The sequence below is a fragment of the Pholcus phalangioides genome, unplaced genomic scaffold, assembly GCF_987345545.1.
Source record: "Pholcus phalangioides strain wild (caught in Gottingen) unplaced genomic scaffold, Ppha-v1.0 ptg000014l_1, whole genome shotgun sequence".
Taxonomy (NCBI): domain Eukaryota; kingdom Metazoa; phylum Arthropoda; class Arachnida; order Araneae; family Pholcidae; genus Pholcus; species Pholcus phalangioides.
The window spans coordinates 3983169-3999145 of NW_028301607.1; the positions used below are offsets into that span (position 1 = coordinate 3983169).

At 37.7% G+C, this 15977-nt stretch overlaps 1 protein-coding gene across 4 annotated transcripts in view; it reads right to left on the reverse strand.

Annotated features, from left to right (window-relative positions):
- Positions 1–15977, reverse strand: part of stan (Protocadherin-like wing polarity protein stan) — a 414391-nt gene that overhangs the window by 11222 nt on the left and 387192 nt on the right. For all 4 annotated transcript variants that reach the window (XM_089241555.1, XM_089241556.1, XM_089241557.1 and 1 more), the window contains 6 exons: positions 10001–10180; positions 9757–9889; positions 6100–6318; positions 4442–4595; positions 4264–4330; positions 2432–2498 (listed from right to left, as the gene is read on the reverse strand). In XM_089241555.1, coding sequence (XP_089097681.1) covers positions 2432–2498; positions 4264–4330; positions 4442–4595; positions 6100–6318; positions 9757–9889; positions 10001–10180 — 820 coding nt within the window. The remainder of the gene's footprint in view (positions 1–2431; positions 2499–4263; positions 4331–4441; positions 4596–6099; positions 6319–9756; positions 9890–10000; positions 10181–15977) is intronic.

Genomic DNA, 15977 nt, shown 5'->3' on the forward strand with positions numbered 1-15977 from the left:
ATTACAACTAGAGGATCATATGTAGCTGGAATTAAATAGTTATCACATAACATTCAAATACTAATAGTTTAATTACATTTGGCTGATATTTAAAAATATATTAGGCTGTTCGGAAAGTAATTTCGTTTTTTTTAATGAAAATGAAAGAAGATTTTCTTATAGTGAATAAATATTTTATTGAATTATATATTGTCCATTCTGGACCAATACCTTTTGCCATCATAATTGGCAGTAACATGATTCCACGCTCATAAAATTTTTGTTCTTTGCTGGCAAAAAAACTGATCCAAGTGATTTTTGACCTCCTCATTTGAAGTAAAGGTTTTACTATCTAAAAAATTTTGTAGAGACCGGAACAAATAATAATCAGAAGGTACCAGATCAGGAGAATATGGTGGGTGTGGTAGTATTATCCCATGCAAGCTGTAAAAGCTTTTGGCGAGTTATCAAACTTGTAAGAGGTCTAGCATTATCTTGGTGGAACACTACACCTTTTCTATTGATCAATTCTGACCTTTTCTGTTTAAGTGAATCATTCAATTTGTCCAGGTAATGACAGTACACTTCAGAATTGCATCAATTAATGCCTTTGTGTCTTCATCAGCTTCAACTGACGTTCCAGAACGTGGTGCATCTTCGACATCAAAATTGCTGTATCGAAATTTCGCAAACCAGTTTTTGCACTGGCGTTCTGTCAATACATCTTCTCCATACACATCGGATAATTTTTTTCCTGCTTGAACAGCATTTTTACCTTTTCGATAGTAAAAAAGTAAAATATGCCGAAAATGCTGCTTTTCACTTTCTATATTTGAAAGGGCACCAACCAAAAACTACTGTGTAGAATCAATCGAACTTTTTCACAAGCAAGCCTTGCTATATCAGCTGTCAAAATATATAATGATTATGCGACTTAAGTGTGAAGTTGGCTATGAAAAAATACAACTCAGTCCTCTGTTGGGAAAAAACAAAATTATTTTCCGAACAACCTAATATTAAAATATAATTGGCAATCATTTTTTTATTAGTTGTCTGTGTGCAGTATAATTCTTGTACTTTTGCTGTTCATTTAGTTTCATAAATATCCTATGATATTAGTTTTTCTCATGACAAAGCCTTGAAAGTGTGAAGCCTTTACAATGAATGCATGAAGTGTTTCACACATTTTCTATAGAAATTTATAGATTTAAGTCTGATTTACAAAAGAAATAGTGAATTTTATTGTTTAGGAAAAGAATGGCAGAGAAAAACATAAAATTGAATTTCATGCTCCAGAAATACACTTTAGACAACTCCTGATGCTGCTAATCACTAACATTAAGGAAACATTTAGGAGAAAATAAACCCATGCCAACAACAAATCTTTGCCCTTGGAAACTCTCAATATATATCTGCTTGTTAAACATCTTTGCATGGCCCTTACGCTAAAATCACATGTGGGCTTTCCCCTAGCTAGATTTTTCATTTCATAAGGAATTTACAGTGTCAAACAATCTCATAAGAATCATCCGGGGTCTCCAGGGTTGAGTCGTGGCAGCCCTACCCTTGTGGGACCATGCATGTTTGACTATTGCTTTCGTTTATATTTTATTTGGGGGGGGGGGAAAGCTCTATCTCTGCCTTCGTCAGACATACAGTCAGTATGCCTCTACGGTTCCCAACTTTGAGGGGGCAAATGCGAGCCGATCTACTCGTTGAAAAGTCTCACCGCAGAGAGCAACAGGCCTACAACTGTATAATTATTTATTCATTACACTTGACTCACTATGAAATGAGAAAACACTCATAAATTAAAAAATTGATTGCAGGTGCAACACTACACATAACAAGCATTACACAGAAACAAACTTCATGGGAGGTTCACTATACGTACACACACAGTCCAACATCTACCAATTCGGTAGAAATTCCACAGAGGAATATAGACAAGGTGAATGTCTGGTTTGGTATTAGTCAGTATGCCTCAATAAATAGTCTTTATTGAGACTCTCTCTCTCTTCCCCCCCCCCTGATGTAATCGAGCAATAAATAAGCAAATATATCACTCAAATTTTTCTTATAGAGGAAATGTTATTTAAAAATTATTCATCAGAACAATTTCAGCAACTTTTCTTGGATAATGCAATTAAAGGCATTGGTCTTTTGCAATATAAGAGAATATGCAATTTTCGACATGATTTTTATTCTATAGATGCTTAATTTATTCCAGAAGCTATTTTTACAATTGATTTTATCCTTTTAACTAATAGTAATCCTTCATTAGTTTTTAATATGTTAATGGTGTGACATGGGGATGGGATTAAAGCCTTCCCAGCTTAATCGGTTTTCATCTGCTAGAATTATTGACATTTGTTTGAGGCCAACTGTACTGCTGTATACACGTGTGTTTGGAATAAGAGCCACGAATATATAGTCGATGCATTGTACTTACTATCACAACGAAACATATTGGACCCACTAAACTCCACACAACACTTTCATAAATCGATAGCCAACAGCTGAAATGTATACAAAAAATATAATTATATCAGTGACAAAACAAAAAAATTCACTAGCAAAAATTGTTGCATCATGTGTGACAAAAAAAAACCAGATTAATGCCAGTTTAATGAACAGATAATTAATTAAGTATTATCAGAGATGCATTCCAATGCTATTAATAGCAAGTGATATTGATCATGATGTAGGGAAAGCATATTTACATCAAGGGTGATCAAACTTTTGGGGAGTGCAGGGCCACTTCATGGGTTTGGAAACATGTCACGGGATACTTGAGTTATCTGGAAATGTGTTGCTGATCACTCAAGTGATCTACAGGCATGCTGCGGGCCACTTCAGTGATCTGGAAATGTGGCAAGAGCCACTGAGCCCTTTAAGCGGTACAGCAGAAATCACTAAACCCCCTTCAAAATGGCTTAATTTTTCCAATGGAGTAGGTTAATACATTAGTAACCTACTTTTAAAGTTGGATTTTAACAATTTTTATTTGCATGAATATTAAACACTTAAAATATAATATAGAGCTGGTTCATGTGACCATTCGGTCTCATGACAATTAAAAGAGGGAGTGTGTGTCATGGGCGGAGATACAGGGGGACATGGGGGGGGGCATTGCTCTCCCCCATGTCCCCCTGTATCTCCGCCCATGACGGAGTCGACTGATCTAATGTATATATGTATATATGAGCTGACATCATCATCATCGTGCCCCCCAGCAATAATGACCTAGCCCCCCAGACTTCCAAGTCAATCTCCACCTATGGTGTGTGCGTTGGTCCTTATCTTTTCTCATCCTATGTGACTTGCTGGACTGGCCAGGTGAAAGAGTTGGTCAATGTATGGTTGAGTCACCTAACGGCTTTCTTTCAATTTTCAGCAGGTGCATAATAAAAGGTTAAGTGAAAAATATTCCATTGAGGAATCAATGTCGCAAAATATCTGGGATTGTCAATGCTGAAATAAGAGGCTTTTGAGAAATCGAAATACCTCGTCAATGCCACTTAAAAATTTAAGTGATCTATAAAAATGCAGCAGGCTGCTTAAAGGGTTGTGATCTGTAGAAATACAGCAGGCTGCTTAAATGTAATATAAATATATAATGTGTCATTTAAGTGATCTATAAGTGTCATGTGAGCTACTCATGTGATTTCAAATTCTGCTTTTGGCTCTATTCAAGTACTCTGGAAATGTTCCAATCAGCAAATTTTCCATGAGCTACTTAAGCTAACCAAAGGTTTGCTGTGGGTCAGTCATGTGATCTGGAAATGTGCCACAGTTCACTAAAATGATTGGACAATTTTTTGTGAGCCCCTTGAGTGGTTTGATGCAGGGTACATCAGACGATTCAGAAAGATGCATTTGGTTTGCAAGCGATGGGTTGAGCATAGCTAATTTATGTAAGTAAATTATACATGTATTTGTAAATCTCATACGGCTCATAGAAAACTTCCAATGACAATTTACATTAAAAAAGGGGTATGATAAAATTTGAACTTGTGACTGGTTTGAATAATCTTGGTAATGTCATGTCACCAGGGCTGTCTTAAGAGCATCAGGGCCCCTGGGCAAACTGATTTTTGTGAGGCCCTCCTTCTCTTGAAGCCCCCAGCCATGCCCAGGCAGGCCCATGCGTTAAGACAGCAATGCATATCACCTTTGGAAGTACTTCTAAAGAAATAAAACTACAAAAAATTCATAATTACTAGATTTTGCTTTAAAAAAAAAGAAGAAATTTTGGGAGACACTGTATTTTCAGGTACTTACAAGAAGTAGTTCCCATATTGATCAGCTCGAACACCTACAGATAAACCAACTATGATCGCAGGTGCACCTAGTGGTGAAAAAAAAAGAGTGTTAATTTTGAAATTGTAAACATAACAAAGTTAATGCCATATGAAACAAAATATGAAGCAAAAAACAAAGAAAACGAGATAATATTTACCATATCCTAAAGAGTAATAGAATCTCATTTGCCCGTGGTTTATGTCTCTCATCTCTGTCAGCATTCGATATAAATGAATGGCCTCGACAAGCATCCAAGAGAAAACACAGAGAAACATGTAGTGCAGAGTGATCGCCATAACCTTGCATGGAAACTAGAAAAGTTTAAAGATAAGGTTAGCTTATGAGCACATAAACATCACCACGAAAGCTATGATAGAATTCTGAAGCTCTACTAGTGATGGTGGTTGTCTCCAACATCGAAAAATAAAACCACTGTCATAGAAATAGTATCATTCATTTATGAAGTACAACATACTATGTGCGGGTTTGTTTACAGAGCAACTTAAAGCTCTCCATCTCACATACACATTGTTTTCCAATTCAGTCTCACATGTATAGACAGGGTCTAGAGAAAACAGTAGATCTGTCTGTAGACAGACTGTTGTCTCTATCCTAACACACTGTTGTCTCTTCTACACAGGCGAATATATATGCACACCTGATTCAACAAGGAAAAGTGAACTGTGAACTGAGCAGATGCATTGCCATGATCATCATTGTATTTATGTGTGATGCCTTCTTTCAGTATCCTGTTCTGTGGAAAAGAGGGAAAGTTTATGTTGATCTCTGCCATAAATCTTAGTTGAAGTGTCAAAATGCTACCTGTTTTGTATTGTTTTTTGTCTGTAGTAACTATTACAGTGAAGTCTTTCAATAACCGACACCCATGGGACCAAAAATTTCATCCACAAACGAGGAATGTTCATTAACCTCTTTACGATCATAGGCATACATTATGATCACATTACGTTCAAACACCAGTGTGGAATAAACTCACAAGTTCTGTGCTTTCTTTCCTCTCTTTTCACTATCATGAAGCTTTGTGTAGTAACCCTATATATGGAAGTTGCATTTTCTTTCCCTCCTTTCTTTCTATATACTCTTGTTAATGATCCTCCACACACACATAATGTATATTTCTACCATATACATGTAACAGTAAAAGAAAACATGTAGGGTGAGAAGGAAAAGAGGACTCTAAAAAACTCTCTTACGTACCTCATCTATAATACTTTTCCCTTTTTTTTGTTTTCTTCCCCTTTTTATTTTCTTAACATGCGGTTAGGTTAGGACAAGGTTATCAGATTTATCACTGATTCATCAAATAGAGACAATCAGAATTTCTTGTTAAAAGATCAAAAGTGGTAATGGATAGTGATGTACGTTAAGGTCTGCAAACATTTAAAAAAAGGTGTCCATTAATGGGAGGTGTCCGCCAATGGGAAGTATCTGTTATGAGAAGTTCCTCTGCACTAGTAAACTGAATATGCATATCATAAACATCCCTTTATGGGGAATTTCAAACAATTTTGCACATGCAGAGAAGTGTGTATGTACATACATACATATGTGACGTTAACATAATGTGGTTATGATGTCAGAATTACATATGTTTTCTTCAAAAAGTGCTGCCACCTATCAATGTTGACCATTTCCCTTCGATATAATTTAATCTTTCCTGATCATGAAATTCACAATAAGTTTGCTATAGTGTAGACCAAATTTATTCAGCACGCATGTGGTTTTATTGTTTTGGCTCAAATGCATATACATCAGATAAATCGATTATTTGATCATGCAATACTAAATGCTAACCTCTCTCTGGAGAAGAGGTCTTCTCATTTTCAGGGCCAACAGGAACAGCAGCTCAGCGATGAATATACAAGCCACCAAATTCTTATGGATGTTATTGCTGTTGGTCTGCGGACCCCTCAATAGACAAAACACCAGGAAAGCTGCCAGCAACATGGCCAGACAAATCAATATGCCCATGTAAGACACTATGTCCTGTGCTGTCGTCTCTTCCATGAAATACTGAAATGAGAAAAAAAGAGGACTGAATAAACTATTCACTGGTTACATTAACTAAAAGAAGCAAAACTTTCTAATTCTGGTGTTTTTAGCTCTATAAAAAAAAAAAATTACAGATACTCTGGTGGAATTGTGTGAAAAAAGTATTCATCTGCCTATATATATCCACTGCAGCACATAGGTTTTGCAGGGGCGGCAGGCAAAGCCTCCTGTCCTGTCCGTAAAACATGACTCTGGAGGCTGAAAGGGATTTAGCCTTGGAGACATTGGGATGAACCTAATCTTTTATCCATCCAATTTATATAAATTTGAATGCTTTTTTCAAGAATGGTAGCTCCAAATTTCTCAGGAAGACAATTTTTGTGCCTCTTTCAAAGGTAGATCCTGTGTACGCCCCTGAATGCTGGTGTCTTGTTAATTTTTATTATTTAAAATTGTAAAAAATATTATGTCTAAACAAAGCCTTGGCTAGCACCTCTTGCAGCGTGCGGTCGAGTGCACTGCGCCCCCTTTGCATGAGCTGCCCATGGATTTTTGATTAAGCAATTTCAGAGGCTTGTGGCACATACACTAATATGTGTTTGTACACCTACATTAGTTTTTACAACAAGGGTTAAGAGACTCAGCACAGATAATTTAATACAATGATATAACATTGATATAATAATAGTTTAATCACATTTTAACTCATATTCAAGATTGATTATTAGCATTCGGCAAGCATTTGTTTTTATTAAATGCCTGTGTATATTATAATTTTATCCTACAAACATGCAACAAATAAGTTTACAAATGTATAGAAAAAACTTGGTAAGTCCTTACCCCACTTAAGTATTCACATTTCTTCAGTCCCATCCAGCTGTCATAGATAAAAAATTTTCTTTCAAACTCAGGGCTATCCCCATAGGCAATTTACTTCCTAGTGAGTTGTTCTGAGAGTGTGTGTACCTAGCAGTGCTTATCTGGTGTTGTGATAAATTTTTCAGTGCTGCCATCTATATTTCAGAAGTGAAGTGAGTGTAGTGTAATGAATGAATATTTGTACTTTTTTGTAGGCAGCCTGTTGCTCTCTGTGGTGAGACTTTTTAAGTGGGAGATCGGCTTGCATTCGTTCCTCGAAGTTCAGCACCACAGAAAACCAACTTCAGCCGACCACCACTGTGGCAATGGTGGTGTTTGAACGCGGGTCCTCTCGATATACGTATACATCATTTAATACCTATAATAATTAATCATAAATACGTCATTTCAAACTAAGGCAAAATCACAGTCATGAAGCAGTGCCAAAGTACGAATGTTTCAGTTCCCTCACAAGCTGATAACAACCCTTCATCAGACTCAGTCTCCGTCAGTCTCATCCTCTGGCATGAGATGAGATATTTTGGGATTGTCTCACGGTGTCTTTGTGCACTATTTCTGATGGACAATCAAGTTCCTTGATTCCCGTTGCTGTCAATGGACAATGTCGCCTGTCTTGTATATATTATATATATATATATGAGTGTTTATATGTTTGTATATATATGTTTATATATCTCTTATATATATATATATGTGTGTGTCTATAGTTATTTGTGGGCTCCGTTTGTGGTCTGCTGGCGAGGTGCATATGCACCTGCCCATGTAACCTCAACTTTTTGTCTTCTTACCCACTGGTGGTTTAACGGTGCTTAGTGCTCTGGACGTTGCATCGCTCATCCACCATGGCCCAAACCCTCTGGGGGACCAGCTTATATCCCCTATGGGGACAGAGCAGTGGTCATGGTCGGTTTCGAGTCCTCTCGATGCGAGTTCGTCACTATGACCACTCGACCATCACAGCGATGAAACCACTATGACCACTCGACCATCACAGCGATGAAAATATTATGAAACTCTTGTTTACTCATCGCTAATTTAAGTTAATTCGTCACAATGGAAAGTTTGAAAGAGAGGAATAGGTGATTTCTACCTCTTTAAAGAAGAGCTTGACAACAGCATTGTCATTTCTTCAAAGGGAACCATAAAAACAGTTTTTCCCTTTCAAACTGAGCTTAACTCAGGTCTCTCGCCATGGGCAATTTAATACCTAGTGAGAGCTGTGCCAGAAGTGTAAGTGAACCTAACAGTCTGTATGCTAATATAGTGTTGTATCAGATTTTTTAGTGCTGCCATCTATATTTCAGAAGTGAAGTGAGTGAAGTATAATGATTGAACATTTGCACCATCCGTAGGCCTGTTCATCATAAAAGACTTGTGTGTATCAAAACAGAATTGCTCAAGTGATGAAAGTGTCACTGTGAGGAAGTTCATTTGCTAACTAAAACACCAAAACTTCATTGAAGTGTTACGGACTGTGCAAGCTGGACCTGATTTTGGCATGGACAAGTGGGTTTTTGCCAAGACACCCCCCCCCCTTGAAATCGGGGCTTCAAATATGAACATAATATATTTATTAACACACACACCCAAAGATTTTTTTCTCAAAACAAGGAGGTTTCATAATCCAAGCTTTAACTTGGTCATTGGCTCATTGCCTCTGAAAGTCGAAATCAGACCTTGTACTCAAGATTAACTTATGTTTATACCATGAACTATTGCTGCAGAATTTAAAGCACTGGGTAAGCCCGTCATTTTGGGTCAGATTAAATTAAATCTGTCAAATAATTTGGGGGGGGGGGGGTCGGGAATGGCCGTTGACCCCTGGTTTTGAAAATACACTAAAAATGGTATATATATATCCACACACATTGAGTACATGTTCTTTGCACCCCCCCCCCCCGCTTCCTAATGGAAAAGTTGAAATGGCAGCCCTGATTAAAACAAAATTGGTGTAAATTGTCAGTGGTATAAATCGTACCTGTGTATTCAACGGTATTAAGTGAATACTGTAAAACTAAATAAAAAAATAAAAAATTCAGTTTTCTTCCTTTGTAATCTACATACAGTATTTGCTATTGTTTTTATTGGAATTTGTGCTATTGCGATTTCAATTTGCATGTTAATAAATGTTATTTTACATTTATACAATGTTTACAGTGTTGAGCTTGAAACTGACGACACTTCGCTTCAGCCGTCACAATTTCCTGAAAAATTGAGTGACGACTAACCAAAGTTTAACTGTATTTTACTTTTTTCCCACCTCACATTGCAGCAGACTCATGTTTCACTTATTCCAAAAAATATGGTATTCATTGATAGAAAATTGAGAGGCAAAAGTAGTAAGCACACCGTGTGCCAAAAAAAAAAAAATTGGGATATTGCAAAAAACTGTTTTTGCAGCCCATAGAGATGTTCACACTTCGGACCTCTTTACACACACCCTTGAACTACTTTGAGAGCTGCCAGGCAGTTTTCATGTTGACAACATTATAAAGCACTGCTCATTTGATGTTTTAAAGGGAGGAACTGTGTTTGAATTCCTTTATGGCACTTACAGTGTTTACGTTTCAATTCATTTACCTCTTTGTCTGTTACATCCATGAGAACACCGAAGCTTGTAAGATGATCACACGAACAATTTACATATGAATGACCACTGATCTGACTGGATCCCTGATTGACGCATCCCTTTGATGACCATTTTCCACGTTCACTGAATGAAAAGAATGACATGAAAAGAGAGATTGTAGACATGATCAAGTTATTACAACCCCATAAACATTAATAACAAATATACAGCCAAACGTGGATCGGAAGTGCCTACCCTGCGTTGAAATTCCAATATACACACTGTGGGTTAGCATACTCAGACGAATCAATAACTCTAAACTTGACCCGGAGGTTATGTACTAAATTCTGATCCAAAGTCGCACTGCTGTTTACAGGCTGAGCAACTACAGTCATCACAGGAGTGTTGGCCGAGAGCATGACACCAAAACGTTGCCTGTAAGACAAGATGGTAAAAATGTTAGGGCAAATTATAATATGTACGAAAACTTTATCAACACTTTCTTAACCTTTTCCAGCCGAGACCCAAACTGAACAATTGAATCAGCTTAGCTACCATGGGACTATTTTTTTTTTTTTGAAGTCTGGAAGTCTTCAGTCTGTTCCGAAGTTCCTAGTCTGGAAGTAGTGAAACTAGGGACCCAGTATGTGCATTTATAACAGGATCGCAAATGGAGTTTTACGACTAATTTAGGAAGCCAATGAGAATTAAATTTTGACCATGACCTATAGCTCAAGAATCTCTGGCTGTAAGCGGATTTGTATGACAAATCTTGGAATCAATTGGAAATCAAGTTTGGGTCATGAGTCATCTCTCAAGAATCCCTGGCTGCAAGTTAATTTTTATGACCCATCTTGGAAGCCCCTGTGACCCAAGTTTGGATCATGACCATAGGTTAAGAACCCCTGATATAAGACATACATGCTCAATCCCCCCCCCCCTTCTTTTGGAACAAATTTGGCCATCAGAATCCTTGACGTGTCCTGCTTCCTTGAACCTAATTTTGGTAACGATGTACTGAACGCAAGGCCACAACTAGATACTTGATCAGTAGGAGCAAACACACATTTTGAAGCCTCTTTAGAATGTTGAAGGAGAGGTTAAGGGGGATCAAAATTTTGCCCCCTCCGGCCCAGCACCAGGCTCGCCTGCTCTCTCCTCCCACTCCAGTTGCGGTTCTGACAGAATGATTATTTACACTAATGTAGTATCCTATGGTCTTTTTTATGTGCTAGTCATTAACCAGGTTATCCAACATTGTGGCCCTTCCATTTTAACTTCTACTATGGATTACAGTGGGCCCGTAATGAACTTGTAAAAAAAGATTGTACCTCCTTCATGTTAAAAAATATATAATGTTGACTTTGGTTTTATAATTTCCCCATACAATATAAAATGTAAAAAACATTGAGCCATGAAACATTTTGTTTGGTTGCAGTACGCAACCATTTATGAAACCAAGCAAGTAGTGAGAAGATTACCAATCACACAACTGGTTCTAAAATCATTTGAGCAGTCCATGACCATGAGCATATTTACGGGGGGGGGGGGGGTATCGTCCAGGGTGGCAAGGCAAGTTTGAAGAGGCAGCAAATTTGAGGAATGAGTGGTCAAGAAAATCAGACTAGAATACGGGAAGAGCAGCAAACTTTGTTTAGCTCACAGATGGTTAAACCACAAATCCGCTTCGGCCTAGAATGTAAGGAGCTAAGTCGATGAGGGACAAAAAGAGTAACTTGTTGAGTTTGAAAGCATTTGAGTGACAAAAAATGTGAGCTAGAGAGAAAAATGAACTAGGCCAGTGGGTGACAAGAATGCTGGGCCAGATAGATGAAGTGACGTAGAGAGCAAAGGGCAAAGTCGGTGAGTGACCAAAAGAAGGACCAAGAGAGTTTGCAAGCATTTGAATCCCCAAGAAAGTCATATGAAGAGCACAGGATTAGGTCAGTGACCTAAAGAGTGTGAGAAAAGTTTGGTGAGTGACCTAGAGCAGTGGTTCTCAACCGGGGGCCATATGGCCTCAGGGGGGCCCTAGGATATTCCAGGGGGGCCACGGATGAAAATCTGGCAAAAGGGGAGCCACGGCTACTGATACGGGGGGCCACGAAGAAGTTTGTGGAATTAAATTTTTTTTAGTCAGAGTGACTAAAAAAATTTAATTTCAAACAAAAAATGCATAGAATATATTTTTTGCAATTTTTCCGCTATTCAAGTTGATTCCGCTATAACATTAACATGAGGAAGGAAATAAAAAAAGCGTTGCATGTAATCTCGGTGGGTTTACGACTTGGGGGTGACAGTAGGCCCTGACGCAAACTATAGAAGAGGTTTAAAGCAAAATGGAGTAACTGTAAAGACAGAAAATTGTGTGTGTTTGAAAACTTTTAATTCAAAGAGGGCTGCCATAAAGAAAGCAGACAAAGATTTCTTGACCATTCATTGACATTCTTTTGAGTGCTGGTAGTAAATGCAATCCAAGAAGTAAATGGGTGAAAAGTGAAAGCTTTTAAAAAACCCCCCATCGTTTTCATGCAATTACAGACGGATAGCCATCTAGTTTATCACAAAGCTATCTTCAACCGGCACTGAGTGGTCTGATCATTGATAATTTTTGGCGCACGACGAGGGCTAATTAGACCCCGGGACCTACAATTTATTGACGATTCTGAACGGCAGGCTTGTTTCTTATACTCATCGAGAGGTTGGTGCGCTAACCCCTCGATGGGGGACTAAGAAATTTTGTGCTGCGCTCAAGTTGTCATTTTTTGTTGTACCCCTATGTCAGGAAAGTTTTCTGACAAGGATGAACCGGGTATCGAACTCGCGACGCCTCTAAACCTGAGTGGTCTGATGGGGAATATATTTATAAAAATCGAATAAGGAATGACTGCTCCGGGGTATTTTTTATGAATTTTTGGGGAGGGGTGTGCCAACCCATTGCCTCCACTGAAAAGAAATAAAGTCGAACTCAGTTATAACAAACTCCATCCAAGAGACCAAATCATACATGAGGAAAAATACCCACGAAATTACATTTTTTAAAACTACATTGCTGTATAACTTAAGAAACTGTAATTGCATAAATTTGCTTTTGTGTCTCAATCGCAAGTGTTCTTATGCCATTCCTTTCAATTTAACAGGAAAAACGTGATTTTAAACACATTTAAGACGGTCTTAACGTCATTTGGTTTGCTAATTGGTTTATATGCAATCCAAGCAGATAATGTATTGGGACTTAGTAAGACTAAGATTCACACCACATCTTTAAAGTTTTTTTAATCTATACTGTAATGCTTCCTATTAACTGCCCTACTACGTAAGCCTGCTGCTGGCCTGCAACATCCCAAATAATTTCAATGCAATTTTCCTGTACTGCAAGAACAATGTTGTGGACATTAGAAAAGAAAATTCTAATATGGCGTATGACCACATTTAAAGCAATTTAAATCCGTTTATTTGAGAGTCAGGGCATCTGCTGATTTTTCAGAAACGTGTAATAAATTCTCACGTAAGTCTTCACTTTGAAATGTCCACAACCGACCGGTTGAATTCATCTCTTTGTATCACTCAACCTAAAATTTGTGGTTTTTAGTGTTCATAATACGCATGCAAAACCAGTTCAGCGACACATTTTTCACAATCTGCAAAAACCTCGCGGATTTGATAGTTGGAAATGATGTCTAAATGCCAAAGATTTGGAATTCGACTCAAAATGAAAATTTCAAATAATTGAAATTGTGCTTCGTATAAATGAAATATTTTAATATTGAAAGCTATATATAGCGATTAATCGTGACCGTAGTCAAACGTCTCATAAATGTGAAATTTTGTCATAAAACCGAGAGTGAGGCCCGAATCCCCTTGCGCACAAGTGGGATTTCATGGCATTTACGCACAACCGAGCCCCTCTTGGCCATTTTTCTTTTTTTCTCCCCAACCTTTCTTCCTTTTGTTTCCTTCCGAAATTTATAAAAGTAAAATGACATAATCATTATAAAAAGGACTGTTTTCAGATCAAATTGCAAAAGTTCAATTACTTTAGTGGAAAAATATCAGATTTTTTCTGGTGGGAATATAGTCAAACCCCATTATAATGAACTCCAAGAGACCGAAGTAATAAAGAAATTTCGTTACAAAAGAATTTCAGATTTTCATATTGTTCCTATGTAAACTTATCCAGGGCATTAGAAAAGTTTTCGTTAAAACTGTATTTTTTTTCCGTTATAACGGTATTCGTTAAAACTAGAGTCGACTGTATTTCGTCTCAAACTATTTTTTTACGTGCGTATGCAGACTGCATGGGTAACAGGGCGTATGGCACTTTACTGGCGAGTCGTTAGTCTTAAAGACATACCCAACTAGAAAAAGTATCCAAATCACGTGTCCAACTCAGATATGTCATTCATTTTGTAAGGGATTGTCTAGTTATAAAATAAAATAAAAAACTTTTTATACCATCCCCGTGTGCCAAAGAACCCAATTAAGAAGTTGTTGCTCCGTCTTTTCCGATGCCAACTAAAATAATTTCACGTTTCTAAGTGCAATATTCACCGAGATATGCGAATTCGAAAAATTGAAGAAATTTGGGGAAAACAGCATTAAATGCGGGTAAAATGGTTTCCCCTTATTCAATATGCTGTTTCTTTCCAACTTTCTTCGAATATCTCAATGAAAATTTGAACTTAGACAGGTTGCATTTTTTTGTCGGAGACCAGGAAACAACTTTCCAATTGTGTTTAGGGGCATGGGGTGTCCACATAAAAAGTTGACATTTTTATTTTAATAACTGTATAACCCCTGGCAACATGAATCAAATATCTGAGTACTACACATTATTAGGGTACTTTTTCCAATTGGAAGTATGCTTCTAGGACCAATGGTTCACCAGTAAAATGTCATATGCCCCGTTACCTATGCACCTTGTATATTAAATATAGTACAGACTATTATGTGAAATATTGTGTTGTGTTTAAGCCAACTCGCACGTTGCTTCGTTCGCCTGCGAGTGAGCGGCCATATTACGAACTAAAAAGCCACTTGAAGGTAACTTGTCATCTAACGAAATATCAGATTTTCACCGTATTGAAATTAAAGTCAACAAACTGATAAGAGGGGGTTTCAGATTTGCTGACTTGTGATGACGGGGGGGGGGGGGGGGGGGGGGGAAAGGTGGTCAAAAATGGCTGAAAATCTGCTTACGTAATACTTGAATGGCCTCTTATTTATATTTTCCGATGGATTTGAAATCCTGATAATCAATCATTATTATGTTCACATGAACAGTTTTGTCACTGCGTTACGCAATGACAAAATCCGTATATACCGGGTGACTCGAAATGTTACGCCGTTCGCCAATAGCAGTTTTTTTTTTCCCCTTGTACCATTTGCCGCGAATTCACAACGGCACTAACAATTTTAAAAGGGAATTAATATTAATTTAATACTCTAGAATACTTTAAGAAATTCATTTTTAAAAATATTGTTGGTGCTGCTACCTACTTTCAAAATCAGAAGCTCAGGTATAAAAAACTAATCTCTTCATTCATCTTTGCTTCGTATAAGCCATAGTTTCCCAACCTTTTTTGTCCCCCATATATTCGCCCCCTTCCTAAGAAATTTTTTTCTCCCAACGCAATCTAATCCATAGGATTCTATTACTCGTAGCTTCTGCCGCCCCCCTGAAACATTCCAACGCCCCCGAGGGCGTTAACGCCCACGTTGGGAATCACTGTTATGAGCAAAGCTTATAAACTTCCAGTTCACAAAGATAAACTTCCAGTTCAATAATTTTTTCACAAGCAGATGACAGGCAAGATCGTAAAAAGTGAATTTTTCCGCACTCCACTTTATAGTGATGTGCTGCCATCTAATGTCAAATTTAAAAGTGACTCATGTGGTGATGACGAAGTTCAAAGTAAAAAAAACTATATTCTTTATTCCGCTTAGTTCCTTATAAACAAAGCTCATGAACTGAACTGGAAATTCAAACTATAAGTTCGGTTATTTTATTTGAGCATAAGGAGACGTCCAAAACAAAGAGCCTCTTAATGAGCAGACGACAGAGAGGAAGTCGGTTCCCTACGAATTAAGCCCACAAACAGAACTGGAAGTTCGAACTGCCAGTTCAGTCATTTTTTCAGGACACAAGGAGACGCCCAAAACAAGTAACCTGGAGAGAAGCAGACGACAGAGATTATATATTACAGGAGGGAGCATCCAGCCACCGCGACTG